This window comes from Nanorana parkeri, unplaced genomic scaffold, assembly GCF_000935625.1.
Source record: "Nanorana parkeri isolate BGI_ZX_2015 unplaced genomic scaffold, ASM93562v1 scaffold218, whole genome shotgun sequence".
Classification (NCBI taxonomy): domain Eukaryota; kingdom Metazoa; phylum Chordata; class Amphibia; order Anura; family Dicroglossidae; genus Nanorana; species Nanorana parkeri.
The window spans coordinates 326,668-345,503 of NW_017306486.1; the positions used below are offsets into that span (position 1 = coordinate 326,668).

Sequence of the window (18,836 nt, forward strand, 5' to 3'; positions counted from 1 at the left end):
GTAGATAATAAATAAATACACAGAATGCATACATAAAATAAAGGTAGTTACAGTACCCTTTCCAAGCAACTGAAACACTGGAAATGTATTTCTATATTTGGCCCAACTTTCAAAATACCTTTTTTTTTTCCCCCCCAATGCCTAGAGCCCTATACAATTCCACTATCAATTGAAGAGATCTCACTGTATCAGAATGCTGCAGGAGACTCAGCCCACTAAAATATAATCGAAATATCACTATTGAGTAACCTGTCGTGGACCATTCATATCAACAAAATCTTCTCATAAGATATGTGGGCTTAACCTCCCTGGCGGTATGATTATTCAGGATTTTAGCATGCCAAAGCGGTATATTGTTTTTCATGGCAATTTGTTGTTTTATATTGTAGGCATGTAATTCTTAGTAAATCTTAGGAATAACTCACCTAAATCTGTCCAAACAAGAGTCCAGTAGACATCCCGGGTATGATTACGCTTAAAAAAAAAACCCCCATAAATTATAATATAATAATTAAAAAAATGGTCCAGTAAAAGGGAATTCTGGGGGCAATGCATGATCCGTATCACAGTCTATAGAGTACCAAGTTCGCACATCACTGAGCTTGGTCGCAGAATCGTCGCTGCCGTCACTGTTTTCTACCTGGTCTAAAACCGCGTTTGAGCTAAAGGGACGCTTTTTGGATGCCATGAACGTTCTCAAGTTTCATGACGGAAACAACAGTAAAAGTGCAGACAGGGCACTGGACAAAGCTCTAGGGACAAAATTTAAGTGAAATAGTTTGTGTATTCTGTGTAAATATCATGTTTGCACTTTTGAATTTCCCGCCGCCTCCGCCCCCCACTGTGACGCCCGAAAACGAAACTGAAAGCCGAATGCCTGCATAGGCCGGGCACACACAGCAGAGGACACCACAGGCTCACAGGGACAAGGTAAGTTACACTTTTGCGCAATTCCGAGTGTGGCTCGGGGTTACCACTTTTGGTACTGAAAATTAACCCCAAGCCACACTCGGGAATACCGCCAGGGAGGTTAACGTATTTTACGCATGTTATTTATCTGTAAAAGCCTTCCTTCTGTAGACATAATAAAGCACTGAGACTTCTACTGCGTGCCTCCATCTTGGATGTGATATCAGTAGCAGAAGAAGAGAGGACTATGACATGCAAGGAGGGAGGGGCTGTGCTTGGCAATTGACTTTACTGGAGTAGTCAATTTCCAAGCAATTACCTACAATTTATTAAGTTGGTGAGAGAGTCTCTTTAAAATGGGAAATGAACAGTCTTGAATGCTCTATTACCGTGGAGGAGAACTTGAATACTATTACATAGTTTACATTTGCATGGCCATGATGTAAGTATGTGCAAATGTGTTGTAGTTGTTGGAAATGCAACAGCAAACTGATTGTAATACTGACATTCAGAGATGTAATATTGTCCTTTGAGCTGTAGATGGCGCTGTTGTGCAATGTTAGTGTCCATGCTAATGCATACTTATCTATGATACACAGGAAGTTCTATCTGTATATATGTGTGCTGTATAATGCTATATTCTGATATAACATTCTTCTAAGCAAGTAAAACTTAAAGTGACAATTAAGTCTCATTCTTCCCCCTACCCATGCTGCTTTAAGGACTTACCTTAAATGATGCCTCTTGATCCAATCATCTTCTTCTTTCCAGTAGTTTTTAGGAGTCCCTCCAGCACTGGTGTCAGCCTTTGATCCAGCGCTGAGTGCTGTGTCTTTTTTGTGCCACGGTATCTGTGCAGGTGCACGCTGCCGGCTGCCTACATTGACTTTGTGTCTCTCCTCTTCTCTGGGCCAAAAATCTCTACTGTGCATGCTCCCGCTCTATAATCCTTTGCGGCGGCTCGAGAATGTTCAGATCTTTGGACGGGAGCAAGCGGCAGATACAGAGGTAAGTAATAACCTGTTTGGTAACTTTTTTTTTATGTTTTTCCATATATCTACTGCTTGTTAGCAGTAGATATATGCAAAAAAGAAGGTTTAATTATACTTTAATTCAGCATTCCTCAAGATCCCAGTGCTTCATCTAAACACATAACCAACAGTAGTAAACAATATTTGTACTTGCTGAGATCTGCCTATGTCATTGGTATGTTAATTATCTCCTCAGCTAGAATAATTGACAGCATATGAGTCGTGACTTGTGTCTGGAGAGATGAAGAAATGTGTATTTGAATTCCAGCAGCTTTAAGGTGTTTTTCCTATTGTGCAGTTTATACACTTAAATCTATTTATATACTTATACAGTATATACATATGCTATATGCATAGTGCCATCCAATGGCTGACTCATAGGTTCATGTCTGTATGGGACGAAGGGATGCCAGGTTTTATCTACCATTGTATGACCTAGAGCTACCTGCAGTAACATGCAGAGAAGGAGGGAAGTCACATGATCGTGCTGCATGTTTGATCCTTTTTGCATTTCGGGGTTACAGACAGGTGGGGCCCAAATACAATAGGGGTATATTTATAAAGCAATAAATGTGCCTTTCATTAACCATTCACTGGTGGTAATTCAATCACTGTCATTTTAAACACATGCACCAGGAAGATCCATTTGAAGTGAATGTCAGCTTTACTGCTTTATAAATATGCCCCCTAAGTCTTTTCACACAGAAAAGTTTTTTTTGTACAGCTGCAGTTGAATTTAAAGGGGACGGTTTATATATAAAAAAAAGGTCTGGAATTAATTAGTACCTTCCTGCCATTTTAATTAATGAATGTTTCCCCTGGAGGGTAGGCTGTACGCATGTATGCATCAGCCAGCTACCTGCATAAAGCATAGCTATCCAGAGGTACTCAAAGAATGCATACCAGTAATCAGTAATAATGTATAAAATGGCATGTGACAAAATTGGAAAATAAGCATTATATTTGTCTTTTTACCTAAAACCACAGACCACAAAAGGTAGTTTAAGTAGGGAGTGCTTGGTGGTCTAAGATGTTTGGACAGACTGTCAGTCTAGTCTTCTTCAGTAGTAATACACTTAATGGCCAAAAATGTGCAGAGACCTGGCCATCACAACTGTATGAGCTTGTTTGACATATCAAAACAAAACCATGGACATTGATATGGAGTTGCCCTTCCCTCCTTTGCAGCTGTTATGGCCTCCATTCTTCTGGGAAGACTTTTTACAAGATTTCAGAGTGTACCTGTGGGACCTTGCCCAGTCCAAAAAGAGTATTTGAGAGATCAGGTATTGATGTTGAATGAGACCTGGATCAGTATTGGCCCTTCAATTCATTTAAAAGGTGTTTGGTAAAGTTCAGGACTCTGTGTAGTCCTTTCAAGTTCTTCCACACCAGACTGTGAAACCATGTCTTTATAGACCTGGTATTGTGCATAGGGACAAAGTCATGGTGGAAAAAGAGCCTTCTCAAAATGCTGACACACGGTTGGGAGTATACAGTTGTCTAAAGTGTCTTTGTATATTGTAGCATTAACCACACCCTTCACTGGAAACATGAACATGAACTCAGTAGTTTGGAGGTGTGCCCACATACGTTTGGCCATATAGTAGGTGTGCATTGGCCACATAGTGTAACTGTAGGGTTTTGGTAGCAATGAGGTAAACTCTAAGCTATGCAACACTGCTACATTATGAGCCAAGTGAATCAGGGAATCAGGTGAATTGGGTGAATGTCGTTGTTTCAAGCAAATTGTGATTTTCTGATTTTCCTGAATGTTAGAAAGACTCATTTTAGAAGACTGTTAGTGAAGAAAGGTCAGAATTACTAAACAAATGTACAGTATGAGGGCTAGTTTGCTGTTTATACTTTCTGTTTGCATCAACAACACTGAAGACTCCGTCACACAGATTTTTTGTCTTGAAAAGATAATGACCTTAGAGCCAAAAGTTATGTTTGCAGGGTTTATAATTTTTTTTAGAATCAACCCCGTAGTGTGACTGGCTCTTTATACTAGTGTCTAAAAATAACTAATGCAGTAATGTAGAGGTTGCATTGCAATATAACACTTTTTAAAGTTAAATAATACTTATGGATAGGGGTTTGTACAGACAAAAAAGAGGCACAGTTGAGGAAGACAGAGGGATTTGGTTACAATAGAGGAACAGTTGGGAGCTATGCAAACACGGACTGTAATGTGTTTTTTTTTGGGGGGGGTTGTAGTTGTTGGTCATGCAGAGAGCTTTAGCATTTACAATAGGCATTCAGTCTACCGCTCATTGTGTAGTGAAGCCCCTGTGAGTTAGAAGAGTGGAGCCACCAAAATGGCCAGTGATTTGCCAGTAGGAGATTTCAATGAGATGGTGCTAGTGCATGTGCACCAGCAATGGCAGTTTTAGAATCCTCATTGAGTTTTCCAATTCCTATTAGTGCACCTGCATGGCTTCACAATCCTTGTCGAGTTCTCTAACTCCCATTAGTTTGCCTATGCGGCCACCCAAGAGCAGTATCAAATTCTCCAATCAGCATTACTGCATCTTCGCGCCCACCTGATGGCTTAACATGAAATTTGTTAGCAGAAGATGCTCTCTGATTGGCTGCCTTTGCTTTGCAACAATGAGGATTGTGAATCCGCTCAGGCCCACTAATGGGAATTATCTATAGGTGGCTGTATGTACTAGCTCGGCTTCCCAGGTGTGAAAAATTGTTTTCATTTTTATGTTATATGCCTCAATCCACCCATGTGCATAAGACCTTAATCAATTTTAAATAAATTGATTACTAGACTAAACATTTCTTTTGTATAGCTGTCTGGAAATGAACTTTAATTGTGTACTGTGCATCTTATAGGTAAACGATATTTTCAAATTTTTTGAGGGAATTTTTTGGAAATATTATTTTTGCATTTTTGGTCTTTTGATCGGGGTATTTATTCTGTATATTCCATCTTTTAATAATGATTTGTCTTTAGTTACACTGTGAAAAGGTTAATCAGTCTGTACATGTAATATCATTTTTGTGCCATTATTCTAAAAAAGACACTTAATTGATTAGTGAAATACGAGGATGACTTGAAATGAATGTAATTGTAATATCTGCGCCCTGTGATTGTCTGCACGTCATTAGTTCCTCTTACGAATGCCTCTATTCTCCACCAGAAAGTGATATGTATATCATTACATTAATAACATGCAGGTCATATTTTTTCTTCCAGTAATGCACCCTGCTAATTATGTGCAATGGGGTTTATTCCACATCCCTGTAACACTATCCTTTGGCTCTAATTGCTAAGAGTTTTGAAGGACATTTTTGTTTGGAAAACAATGTAATCCCAATTAAAGGAAACGTACACCCAGAAAATGTGTGCTATCCACCACCAACAGACAGGAAGGAACAATAACACAAAACAAAATCTACTGTTTTACGTTGTGACTCTGCTACAAGACAATTTCATACTTGCGAGATAAGATCCACTAACTTGGAAGATACAATAACGTTATATTTGGAGTTCTTTGAAATGTTTTTTTCTATAGGGTTCAAGCTTTTATTACACAATGACTCTGGTTTTCTAGGAGTAGGGCAGGTTCACTTTCTAAATAAGAAAAACAGGATTTTTGCTTGTACATTATGGGATGATTGTAGTCAGCACAACTTCACCTCATTCACTAAGCTAAGTATAAAAAAGAAAGAAAAAAACACTTTACTTAGTGAATGAGGTGAAGTTGCACTGACTTCAATCATCCAATCATGTGCAACAAAAAATCGTGTTTATTCAGTTCTCCATGCACATGATTGTGTGTTCTTTGGGTTGTTTCACCTCTTCACTAAAATTAACTCCCTTATTAAATTAATCCCATCATAGCTATATCTCTTTACTTATCTTGCTCATATATCTAATACTTATCTTTCTTCTAATTTGGAATGTCCATATTGTGCTCCCCCTCTGACACCTCTCAACATTACAAAATTGATTTACCCCTATGTTTATAAAGTAAGAAGGTTAATGAAGGCCTAGCTATCTCAGCCAGTCCATAGCAGCCTCCCCACAGGTAGGTCCCGGGGAGGAAGAGACAGCTCACATGGTCCAGCCCAAGTATTTATCTCCTCCTCAGCATGCACCACTGGCCATTGTCTAACAGTGATTGGCTGGAGAAGGATACCTACTCATAGCAATCTTTCATTGGCTGCTTTGCTCTGTGACCAGAGTACACCCAGCAGCAGACAGATGCAAACAATGACAGATTGATTAGGGGAAACCAAATGAACGTAGACTACAAATCAGCGTCAGACTGTTTACAATCTAACAATACAAAATTTAATAGCACTGTTTGCTATAGGGTGCTATAGTACAATAAAACATCAATTTTGATAAGGCGTGATACAACCACAACAGATGTGTGCAACTATTGCTTTAATATATTCCTTCCTGTTTGCAGTTCTACTGGAATATACAATATGTAGTACAATATGTTTTTCAAATTTCTGAATGTAGGGGTGTTACTCTGATTAAAGACTAAGTTTACCTTTTATAACCATGTTTCATGTTACACCAATATTCAGGGATACATGGTGACACTGGCAGAAAAGAGCAGCAGCGTATCAATAAGGTTGTCTTTTTTGCTCACGCTGTCTCTTCCTGACAGCATGTTTATTGCTACCATATGTACATGAAACAGAACCTGATTGGTTCCTTGAGCTAACCCTGCTTTTTTTCAATCTGCATTCCATTGTGCAGTAGGTTACAGCAGGTTATTGAGAAGACAAACTGAGAAGCTCACACTAGCTGCTTTTAAAAGAAAATTCATGTTTTTTTGCACTTAAACATGCATTAAAATGTTTGGGTGTAAATGGAGCCTTATAACACAAGATAGAAAGTAGGTGAGAATTATGCAACATGTCCACCATGTTTCTTGGTCTCATAGCAGCTAGCATGGTGCTAATTTCACCATTGCTGTTGAAGGTTTCACAGAAATGTACTTGCTCTTTTTCGCTTTAAAAATACATTGCCCTTTTTTTCTTTGATAAAGCCACAACAACTTAGAGTAAAAGTACCATAAGACTAATTAGGCTAATTGCACAAATTCTTTGTTTTGACAGTTAAATACATTTTGGATAGTTACATTAGTGACAAATCTGAACATTTATATTGGTTCCCTTCTTGCTTTGTTGTTGTTTTTGTCTTTTTTGTTTTTTACAAAACATGTAATTTTTTGAAAGGCAAGTACAACAAATGCATAGTTATACTTCAGCATCATACATTTTTCACATCTGGCTCCCAGCGGGAGGCAGCTTTGTATCCTCAGCTGTCAGGATGTGTAATAATATAAATTCTCTTCTCGACATGGTCATGTACCATATAATTACTTAAAGGGACACTCTTATTTGGGGTTGATATATAGAAAAAAATTATATTGTGTGGATATAGAAAAAAATTTGCCAAAAGTACAAAGTCTTTGTTGCTTGTCCCCAATAAGCTTCCAGCTGTAAATATCAAACTTCTGCTGTAAACATGATACAGGTTTTTTTCATTTCTTGCTATAGGCAACCATAACATTTTCCTTTAGTACTCCTTTTGTATATTAGTACTATAGTGTATTTTCAGTGAGTATGCATTATGGATAACTCATGTGACTTTTATGTTATCTTAAGCTAATTTTTATTTTAAATTGAATGTTCTTTAAAATGTAATATTATGTTTCTATATGTTTTTTGACATACAGAGGCGGATTCACTGCAATTTTCCAGTAATGTGCAAATAAGTAAACAGGGATTTTCTTTTCACATGACTGGATAATTGAAGTGAATGTTTACACAATTTATAGTTTGAAAATTCTCAAATCCTTTATTAAATCAGGCTCATAGAAACACATTGTTCTATTTTAAGTAACATCAAAGTGAACAATGTTGTTACTGTGTTTCTACCACTAAATATGGAAACTGCTGAGCAATTTTAATTTTTTTTTGTATTTTCTGTTTTACTGAGCCTTTGAGGAGTGTTCATTTTTTTTAGCAGCTGTCTTTGTTTTGACTTTGACATTTATGTTTTTGACTTTGACCTCTTCTCCCACTGTGCACTCTCATTGACCACCAACACTATGAGGACACCTTATCTCCCATTTGCCACCAATGGTATGGAGGCACCTCTTCTGCTACTGACCACCAAAAATGTGGTAGCACCCCTTCTTTTACTGATCACCAATGATATGGGAGAACCTGTTGTCCTATTAACCGCCAGTTGTAGGGGTGCACTTTGTTTCCTATTGATCCTGTTAACCCTCCTTGTAACCCTAAGGCTCACCAAACCTCCCCTAACTAAACATAGTTAAACCTTTACTTGTATACTCTTCTCACCTGTGATGGATCCTCTGCCCCCAAGACCAGCCTAGTGAGAGGCACATTTTCTTGGCCAAAAACCATATTGCAAATTCACAAAAAATATTATGGATCAAAATATAAATCAGGACACCCACCTCTATTTCATGTAATAAACATGCATTAGGTTGTTGGCATTGGTGCAGTGCAAAGGAAAATCACAAGTATTCTTGAATTGGTGTACTTGTGCTGGGGCCCCCAGAGCCAGGGGCCTTGTAGAAGCCTATTAAGTGCCTGCAATTTCTGTGGTAGGTGCTACCCTCAAAGCCAATAAAGTTCACCAGAACATCTTTATTGGACTTCTTTTTAGAAAAGCTATTTATCTGTAGACTACATTTCCCATGATCCTTTGTAAACACCAGGTCACGAGAGATGTGATTTACCAACAGCTGAAAAGTCTTTTGGTATTGTTATCCAGTCCTAAAAACACCTGTACCCTTACATTGCACTCACTGGATTAAGGAATTAAGAAATAATTAACCTAGGTCACAAAGTGCTTCCTAGAAACTGTCCATTTCTAGAACACAATTACATCTGTTGTGTTACTATGCAGCTTGTTGTCTTTCATTTCTCATGGGGATGTAGTATTTCTGCTTCGTTTGGGTTATGACATCATTTTTAAAAAGCATATTGAAGGTTTGTCCTGTCAAATAAAGAGAGTGTAACATCCCTACTGAAAAATGATTTGTAACACCAGTCATATTTCTGGCATGGTCCCCAGGGGTATATAGGGTGTGTAACAGTTACCTCCAAGCTGTAGCATTTGTCTAGATAAAAGCTACTGCAAAATGTTATTGTTAACTTTACTGTGTAATTCATTCATTCATAAATAATATGATAGAAAAAGTAGATAATTTACATAATAATTTCTCTGGAATTTCCATCCACCAAAAAACAAAACAAAAAAGTCTGTAACTGTAAGTTAAATTGTATCATGGAAAATCTTTATAAAAAAGAAAATATATACTGTAATTATTTTCAGTTCATAATCTACCTTGTTTCAAACCATCATCCTCTGCCATTACTTTATTGTACACCTCATAGCGAAAAGACCACAACAGTATTCCTATATATAAAGCCGAAAAAGAACCAGTCCTGATCTAGATCAGCTGTAATTGTTTTGTGTATCCTGTGATTAAAGCTGAAAAGCAGATCCTGCATATAACGTACTCACATTTTATTGCTAAGACCCAGAAACACAACAGCCTTTTGGCAACTGTCTATGAAATAGATGCCCATCAAAAAGAAAGATGTCTTAAGTTCTGCCCAATCTACACAAACCTACCAGTGTTTGAGAAATATTGATAAGCCATTGCCTTTTTGTGGCCTAAAAAGTGCCTTCCTGAAGAAAAAAAAAAAGCAGTCTTCCTTTAATATGTGTTTCCTCATTACAAGCTAGTGATGGATTTCTAGGGTTATAAGGACTTTAACTGGCTCACAGAATGAAACGTATTCATTACACTTGTAAAAGTCAAGGTACTTTTACTAAAACCATGAAGGTGTCCTCCTGCTTTTGTCCTACAATTTCTGTGTAGGTAGATATGTTACCAATGAAGACTGTTTATTTGCAATATAGGTCCAATTATAGGAAATAATAAAGTGCATTTAAAGCCCACACTTACAGGGGTTTTAACCATTCCCTACTCAATCCAAAATTAAATAATGAGATACAAATGTGGTTTTAGATATACTTAGTGAACTGTACTATTTAGGTGCTCTAATTAATTATACAGCCTTCCCCCCTCAAAATCTCTTGATTGGTACAATTCAAATGAGCAAACCGTTGTTGTAAAGTGTGGCGTCATTAATACCCTAGGCTCTCCTATGTCACAGCATCCCTAGCAGAATATTCTTCATTGATCTCTTCCCACGGGGGATGTAGCTTATTGATATTATGCCAGATCTCATACGTATATGCTGACGAGATACAATTGCAGAGACGTTCGAGCTGGCCATGACCCTGCAGCAATTTTTACCACTCCTCTCTATCCTCTCATACTAATAGGAGGGGCTGTCATAAATACAAACCTAGCAGCTTACAATTAATAAGGGGAAGTGTATGTATTGATTGATACTTAATATGTGATGGACAGAGGTCTTCGGTTGCATGCGTTATTTCATTGTGGTCACAATCTTTCTTCTCTGAGGTACAGAGAGAATAACAAAGTGCTTTGTAGTATGGAAACAAATAATAGTTTCCTTGAGATTGCATTATATTAACCATAGCAAGCATGTTTTGTTGATCAAGGTGTATGGTTTTCCTCACCATGCACAGCCTACATGGTAATACTTTTTTTTTAGTTTCAAAAGATTTTTATTATTTTTTCCACACATGAAAGTTAAGTTACAAACTGCACGTACACTCGAACATAGAGTGTCCGCACGTAAAAGTTGTACAAACAGGGGTTTTTGCGCTTATAAAATTAAATGAACATAATTCAGGTAATACTTTTTAATGTCTTTGCAGAGCAGGCTGTTGTGGTTTCCAGTCAAACTTACAAGTCCGGCTGTTAGTTGAGGCTTTTATGTCAATACTGGTTTCATTAAACCGAAATAGTCAGAAATTCTAAGGTCTGGAATGGTGAAGCTGTAGAACTAAATACTGCCACCCTATTGTTTACAGTAGAGGTAAAACAAAATGGACAGAGGTTCTAAACCGTCCTTCTCTACTGATACAAATTGTTTTATTGCTGTATGGGTACCTGTTGGGAAAATGTCCCCTCACATCCTATACTGACATCACATAGACAGAAAATCAGAAGAACTCTCCCAAACATGCACTACAATAAAAAGGTGACAAAGGTTAAATTCCTCCTCCACCTTATCCAAACTTATAATTAGGGATGCACCGATACCGATACTAGTATCTACTCGCCTAAATCCTCCAATACTTACCTCCGATACCGGAACTTCCAGGCAGAGGGACATCTACCGATGGAGCAGTGCTTCCTTTCCAATCAGGAAGCTGGGCGGTGGGTTATGACGTGCCGCCCGGCTTCCTGATTGGTCAGGAAGCCAGGCTGCCTAGCAACAAGTAAAGCCGGCTTCCTAACCAATCAAGAAGCCGGACGGCACCTCATGACTCACTGCCCGGCTTCCTGATTGGTCAGGAGGCCAGGCAGCCTCGGCAAGTGAAGTCGGTGTTCTTTCACTAGAACACCGGCTTCACTGGCAATCAGAAAGCTGGCCGACGGGTCATGATTTCCCCCAGACTTCCTGATAATCGGGGCACACGGCACCGGTACTCAGTATCAGCAAGTAGAGTAAAAAAATATTGGTACCGAAAACCGTTATCAGTGCATCCCTACTAATAATGGCTGTCTGTACACCAATGGAGAGAGATCCCTTTCACCCCTGATATTACTGTAATAGCCAAGTCTTAAGTATGGGATGACCATTGTTTCCTCTCTCTGGAAGGTCTTTTTTCATGTATTTGTACTAGAGTATTCTGTAGTGGCCCAGTGATCACCAAGTAAAAGACCAAGGTGAGATGCAAAATGCTGGAAACAAAGACAGTGAAAAAGACTTCTCCTTACAAGAACCTACACCGTCCAGTTACACAGAGGTAAACATACTACATAATCAACAGAGCAAAAAAATACCCTCTAAAAAAAATGATTGGCACCCCTTTATATGTTTACAAAAGAATGGGCAACTTTGTTATAATAATTATACATATATCTTTAAGGAGCACGAAAATGTTTATGGAAAAAAGCACACGTGTAGAATAAGAACCATTAAAACCTGACCCATATACCCATCCACCAGTAATAATAAACCACATAAATCAGAGCTTAAGGATTCAATGAGAATCCTGCACTGGCAATGACCCATGTCAATATATAAGAGATAAGAACACAACTTGATAGAGAGAGAGAAGAAACAATGTTATATGCAAATCATCAAATAAATATTATAAGAATATGAATTTAGAAAAAGTATACAGGGCTTCCTTTTTCCACATTTTGTGTGCATACAATGTAATACACACACCCCATTCAGTCCCCTTATAAGTATTAGGTCAAGAAGTCCATTCCTGGTGTGTTTCATCCAACTGACTTTTTCAAGGAAGGCTGTGGGAGCAGGACACGTCATTCATGCCTCGGTGAATAGGAAGGGGGGAGGGATAGGGAGATCAGGGAGCCAAACCTATTTAGAGGACCGAAGGCCCACATTAAGTACTGGTTTAAGCTGGATGGGTATATGGGTCAGGTTATATTTGTTTTTATTTTGTACATGTGTACTTTTTGTATATACATTTCTGTGCTCCTTGAAAATATATTTATAATTGTTTCAATAAAATTGTTCATATTTTTGTAAACGTATATAGTGATGCAGATACTTTTTTATATAGAGGGCATTTGTTTACTCCTTTGGCTGTACAGGAAGAGGGATTTGAAATAGGATCAAACTCTACATCATTCAGTCCAAAATTCAATATAAATGGTAGAGTTGTACTTTTTGTATGCCACCCCAGAGGCCTTATTGACCATGCAGCTTATTGCACCTTTTGTAATATAAATACGTGTAATGGCCCTATAATGCAATGCCAGTTTTTGCTTCCAAATGCACATCATCAGTGCTTCGTTAGATAAATTGGGAATTTAGCCACATTAATAGACCCTGAGGGTCACTAGATATTTTATGGCATATTGTATTTGATTTACAAATTATACATGTTCTATCTATTTAGGGATTTCCAAGCATCATTGTATGCATTTGCTTTGTTCATGTTTCTGATACATTTGTTGCATTTGAAAGCGTGTGAACAGCATCCTCTTGTGACTATTTCATGTAATGGGAGAATTCAAGCACACTGGGGGAACATTTCTTGTCCTACATTCTATCCATCACGTGAAAGCACAGTGTCGCACACTGCATCAGGTTAGCTAATGTAATATTTTTAAGCCTTTATTGTGTGCAGTCAGAAGCCTCCTTCATCTGAAGCCTAATGTCATTGCTGTGTCCTGTAGTCACATAGGGGTTTGAGGTTAAAACCACAACATGTATACGGGAACACAGACATGCAACATTCACGGAACTGTCTGTGTAATACCTCTTCTATTGCAGGGAACTTTCAGCTGGAATTTGTTGTAAAGGGACAGGGTTGCTTTAAAGAGACCAACTCAGAAAAAATGAAAGGCAAAAGCACAGAACAATCGAGTATTTTAGATGTTTTTACTTTCAATTAATTATTTAGCATTCACTTGCAATGTGCCTTTGAACTAGTCAATTCCCTAACTAAGCCACATCCTTCTTTGTACATCACAGACCACTCATCCTTCTGGGTGCAACTAATTACTCTCTGTGCTGACCCAGCTTCCATCCCTTCACCTCCCTATTTACTATATGTAGCTGCCACGAGTGGAGCAATGGAGAATACTATAGAATGTCACTTGATTGACATCTGCGAGTCTACTGGGGCTGTTGATATTACTTCTAAGATGGTGATGCCCTGCAGCAGTCTTGGGGCTTTTGAATGCCTACACAAGGGAGGTTTTAACATGTAAATAACATGCATAAAATACGCTAAATGCACATATAATCTAATGGGAATATTTTTGTTGAAATGAATGGTCTGGCCACAAGGTTCCTTTAAGCTGTGTATAGTTAACTACTTCACTTTGATTTACTAAAGGGGTAGGGCATGTTCAATTGCAAATTTACACTTAGCTTAGTGCATATGATAAAAATTCACTTTGCAAAGAATACCCAATCATGTGGAAATAAATTTAAATTAAAAAAAAGTATATTTTGTTTGCACATGATTGGAGGGTGGAAGTCAACAGTTTCATCTCATTCAAAAGCTAAGGGAAAATTATTCAATTGGCTATGAATAATATTTGCCTTCAGTAAATCAACCTGTTAGCCTATTTGCCTTTAGTAAATCCACCTGTTAGAGTTAACTGCTACAGTGCATTGTATATATTGCATTGTATATATAGTAAAAGCTAAACACCTTCTCTTAAGCGGTTTTGCTTCAATCAAATAAATGATTCCAGTGCAGGAGGAGGAGGTAATGTTCTTATAGTTTTGTGCTCTACAATGTAACACACTTTGAGAATTAACTAGGGCCACATATGCTGTAGTATTAGCAGTTAGCATTGTTCCCATTTCTCTTTCTGGGCTACAGAAGCCCTGTCCAAGGATGCTGCTCCTCCACAGATACAGTACAGTGAGTAAGCACTGCCAATAGGGATGTCCCTTTAATGAAGCAGCCTGAGGCTATTGCCTCAGGCCACATCTCTTTGGGTAACATGAAGGGGCGGCAGGCAGAACAACATGGCCACTCTGCTGCACAATTTTTGTAGTGTGCCTGCCACCCCCTTTCTGGTCAGATGTTCCCAGGTTGATAAGACCCAGGCAGGGAGATGTGTAAGGGCCCTGCACATTTCCCCACCCAGCTCTTAGCAAACTGGGACACTCTTCGGGACATCACTGGTTGCCGGAAGCAGGGCAGGCCAGAGCATCGCAGGTTGCTAAGAGCTGGGCAGGGAGCTGCACCCCCTCCCCCACCCACACACACACGCACACACACACTGACTGCATGCACCATCCAGCCTCAGGTGGAATAAAGTCTAGGGATGCCCCTGACTTTCACCCTAAAATAGCAAGTGTGTTACTGGCAGGATCACCACGTGGAATTAAAGGACCAGTAAGCTCCAATATATTAAATTTTTTATCTTGGGATATTAATGTCTACATGCACTCTAGCAAATGTTGCATGTCCATTATGAGGGCAGGTTTCCTGATGGTCACAACATTGGACCATGCATGTGAAACGAGTATTGGCAAAGGGAAGTGTATCCTCCACTTGTATAGACTATGACAGGGTGACAACAAAAAAGAACAATTAGGAGACACGAAGGGGAGTGTTGTCAATATATAACAGGAAGTGTCTAACCTTCATTGCAGGATCACTGGGTAGTTTGATGATATCTACAGATTAAAAAATATGAAACATAACTTTTGAAACATGATAAAGCTTATATGGGATTGTAGTGATTGTATTTACCTATACATTATATATACATCATAATAAAACGTTGTGGTTGTTCATAATTGTATTTACAATTATCAAATTGTTAGATCATATTGAGTTATGCTAATATTTTGTTTTTCATAATGTAGTTTCATATGCCACAAGCTGGAGCAAATTTATAGACTTGGCCTGTGGGGGATCTCTAGTGGCAAACAATGTGTACAACCTTACATCTATGATTACAAATAATATGCAAAATTAGCAGTAATTAAAGGAGAACTATGAGGTGAGTGCTTTTCACTCACCTCATAGTTCTAGCCGACCTGTGACAATGAGACTGTCACAGGTCGGCTCAGTAGATCGGGAGGTGAGCGAACACATACCGGCATTCGCTCACCTCTCGATCCTGTCACAGCTCTCTGCCGTGACAGGGGAGGGGCTGGATTCCCCCCTCCCCGCTCCGATCCGCCAGCGCTCACTGGCGGAATGGACGGAGGAGGGGGCGGGTACAGCTGGCTCTGCCTCTAGATAGGAAGAGCCAGCTGTCACTCACACAGACATAATTGTCGGGATCCGCTTCAGCTGCGGCATCTCAGTATACCGCTCGCGGTATACTGTGGCGTCTCAGTATACCGCAAGATGTAGCTTAGGACGGGAGGACGCTAGTTTGTGTCCTCCCGTTACACTAAGGAGAACTATGGGGAAAAGCCTTAACCCCATAGTTCTCCTTTAAGCAAAACAAAATAATCTAATGCTAATTCCAGGTGAAAACAAAACATTGACTGAAGTATTCATTTACTTCACTAAGGTCATCTAGGCAAAATGCAGACTGCAAAATGTATTTATTCTATAAAAATCTTTAGCTGGAGGTACTTGTATTGAGTAATTTAAAAAAAAGTTTCCAAACAACAATGTAGGTACCCCTATAAAGAATGGTTGGTATGTTCTGTTTGCCTGTTGGTTTGTGGGTGGATGAGAAGAACAATATGGTGCCCAGCATGCTGCAGAACACTTTGCAGAAACTGAGGATAAAGTGCGTTCTCCTGCCAGAAACAATATTTTGATGAGCCCCATGGAGTGTCAATTTTTTGCAAATAGTGATGCCACTTCTTTACAAAAGGGGATTTTAGGAAGACGGACAAAATGTGGCATTTTTCTGAACCATTCCACTTTCACCCTTCTGACCGTGTAGCTATCAGAGGGACGCAGGTCCACAAAAAGGCCATCGCTAGATGGTCCAGGGGAGGTTGAGTATGGGTAAAGGACGTAACACTCTGAAGGGCTAGACCTAGATGACTTACATCAGGCACAAGTTTCATGCACTTTGGTTGAGTAAGTATCAATGTTTTTCGACAATATCTCAAAACTGTTAATGTTGGGTATTGCATTTAGTAACAAACACCATATTATTGAGCATTTCTCTTCTTCTAAACTTAGACTCTCTAGAGACGCCTGATTGTTTGAATGTAACCAGCCATCGCTGGCTGTTTACATTGCTGACAGTTTCCCCACTCTTATGTGCACTGGGAGCTGTGCACGAGCGGGGCAGGGGCAAGACGTCTTAAGACGCCCTCCCGCTCCTTTAAGGCTCCTGTCCGGCAGTTCAGCAAGGTTTTTAATCATGAGAGATTTAAAGCCTATTACACCCTTAGAAACCACCAAGATTGATGAAATTCAATTGCCGTATTAAACACTCTCCAGTCAGGAGATAAGAGCCACTTACCCGTCCCTTGTAACTTTTTTTGTTCCATGGTGGGGTGTTCTATTTTTGGGAATTTGGTGTGGGCAGTTGTAATAGCTGACAAGGCTACAAGGTCCTTCAAGGCAGTCATTGAGGTCAAATGTTGAGTGGGTAGGGACCTGTCTTAGGTATGGGCCCCTTATTATTATCCAGGTTCTGGTGCCAGAGAAATAGTAATTTCTTAGTTGTATTTGCATTTTATGGTGCAATTGTCTCCAAGTCAGTGTTAAGCGACTGGAGGCCTATGTTACAGGTTTGTAGATACAGAATTTACATAAAAGTGTCTTCCAAAGGACCTTGGGCCCCTTCATACTGTTATTCTATTTCTGTTATTTAGATGTTTATTAAAAAAAGGCTACTGTGGCCATTTCCAATTGGTGTCGAGTGTTTGATTATTAATGGAAAGGTTAGAAAAGGAGTGGCGGTCTGGCACCTGGAAACACGACATCTTTAATACCCTAGTCAAGTTAAATGACAGGAACACATATGAAAAAATTAGTTCTATTATGTGCCTGTTTAAAAATGATTTCTTTAACTGGGTGCACTTCCTTCACATGCACTCACCTCCTGGGAATGTGTCAAATTTTGGTGGGGAGGATTGGTATGTCTGCGTGAAAACCTGAAGATACATAACAGGTAGATTGTGCTCATTGTTTGCATCTCAAGGCACCATTTTCATCTTTGACTGGAGTGTACCTTCTAAAGAAACAGTTCCACGGAAATTAGAAAATGTTGTCAAGAATACAGAACTTTCCGGGGCCGTAGATGCACCTACAATATTATAAAATAATTTGGTCAAGATTATATTTGCTGAATCATGATAAGATGAACTTTTAACACAGCAAGGTGTTTTTGTTTTTATTTTGTTTTTGGCAGTTGCTGCTGGTCTGTATTTTCCAAGAAAAGAATACTTTGAAGATGTATATCCAAACCAGCCCGCTGGATCATTTATCTTACAAGTCCATACAATGATCGATGTCCTAGGAGAGGTGCCACGCTACAGACTATGTCAGAACCTTCTGAATGAAAAATATATACGCTTTTTCCACATGGATCAGCATACGGGAATTCTCTCTTTGAGCCAGACAATGACAAAGAAGTACTTCTCTGAATTCAGTAAGTCTGGGATACATAGTTACATGTATGCCCACAGTTATGCCCACAGAACGCTATGCCCACAGTTACCCACTGTTGATCCAGAGGAAGGAAAATAAAACTTCTATAAAGCATGGTTCAATTTGCTCCAACAGGGGAAAAAAAATTCCTTCCTGATCCCATAAGGCAATCGGATATTCCCAGGATCAACAATCTCTGATGCTTAGTATGTAGCTATAAGAACTCAATATCCAATAATATTCTGTACATTTAGGAATACATCCAGATTTTTTTTTAGAGAATTAACTGAGCTAGCTAGGGCTAGCTCCTGGGGGAGTCTCCTATAAGGGAGATGTAGCCCCACTGCAAGCGTAGTTTTTTTGTTTGCCCGGAGATGCAAAAGTATAAAAGTATAATACTTTAGTATTATATACTTTAGTATCTAAAGTATAAAAGAGAGTATAGGACCATACAGTGACCCCTGCTGCTCCTGAAATTGTACTGCAAGCAGCAGAGTTATCATAGGATAGTGTTGTGCGAGGACTTTCAGGAGGATAGAATCAGTTATGAAGTTATTATTATTATTATACAGAATTTATATAGCGCCAACAGCTTGTGCAGCGCTTTACAATATAAGGAAGACATTACAATCACAATACAATTCAAGACAAGATGGTAAGGAGGGCCCTGCCCCTGAGGGCTTACAATC

At 39.0% G+C, this 18,836-nt stretch overlaps 1 protein-coding gene across 1 annotated transcript in view; it reads left to right on the top strand.

Annotated features, from left to right (window-relative positions):
- Nucleotides 1–18,836, top strand: part of RET (ret proto-oncogene) — a 75,257-nt gene that overhangs the window by 18,611 nt on the left and 37,810 nt on the right. The window contains exon 2 of the mRNA XM_018555933.1: nt 17,909–18,173. Coding sequence (XP_018411435.1) covers nt 17,909–18,173 — 265 coding nt within the window. The remainder of the gene's footprint in view (nt 1–17,908; nt 18,174–18,836) is intronic.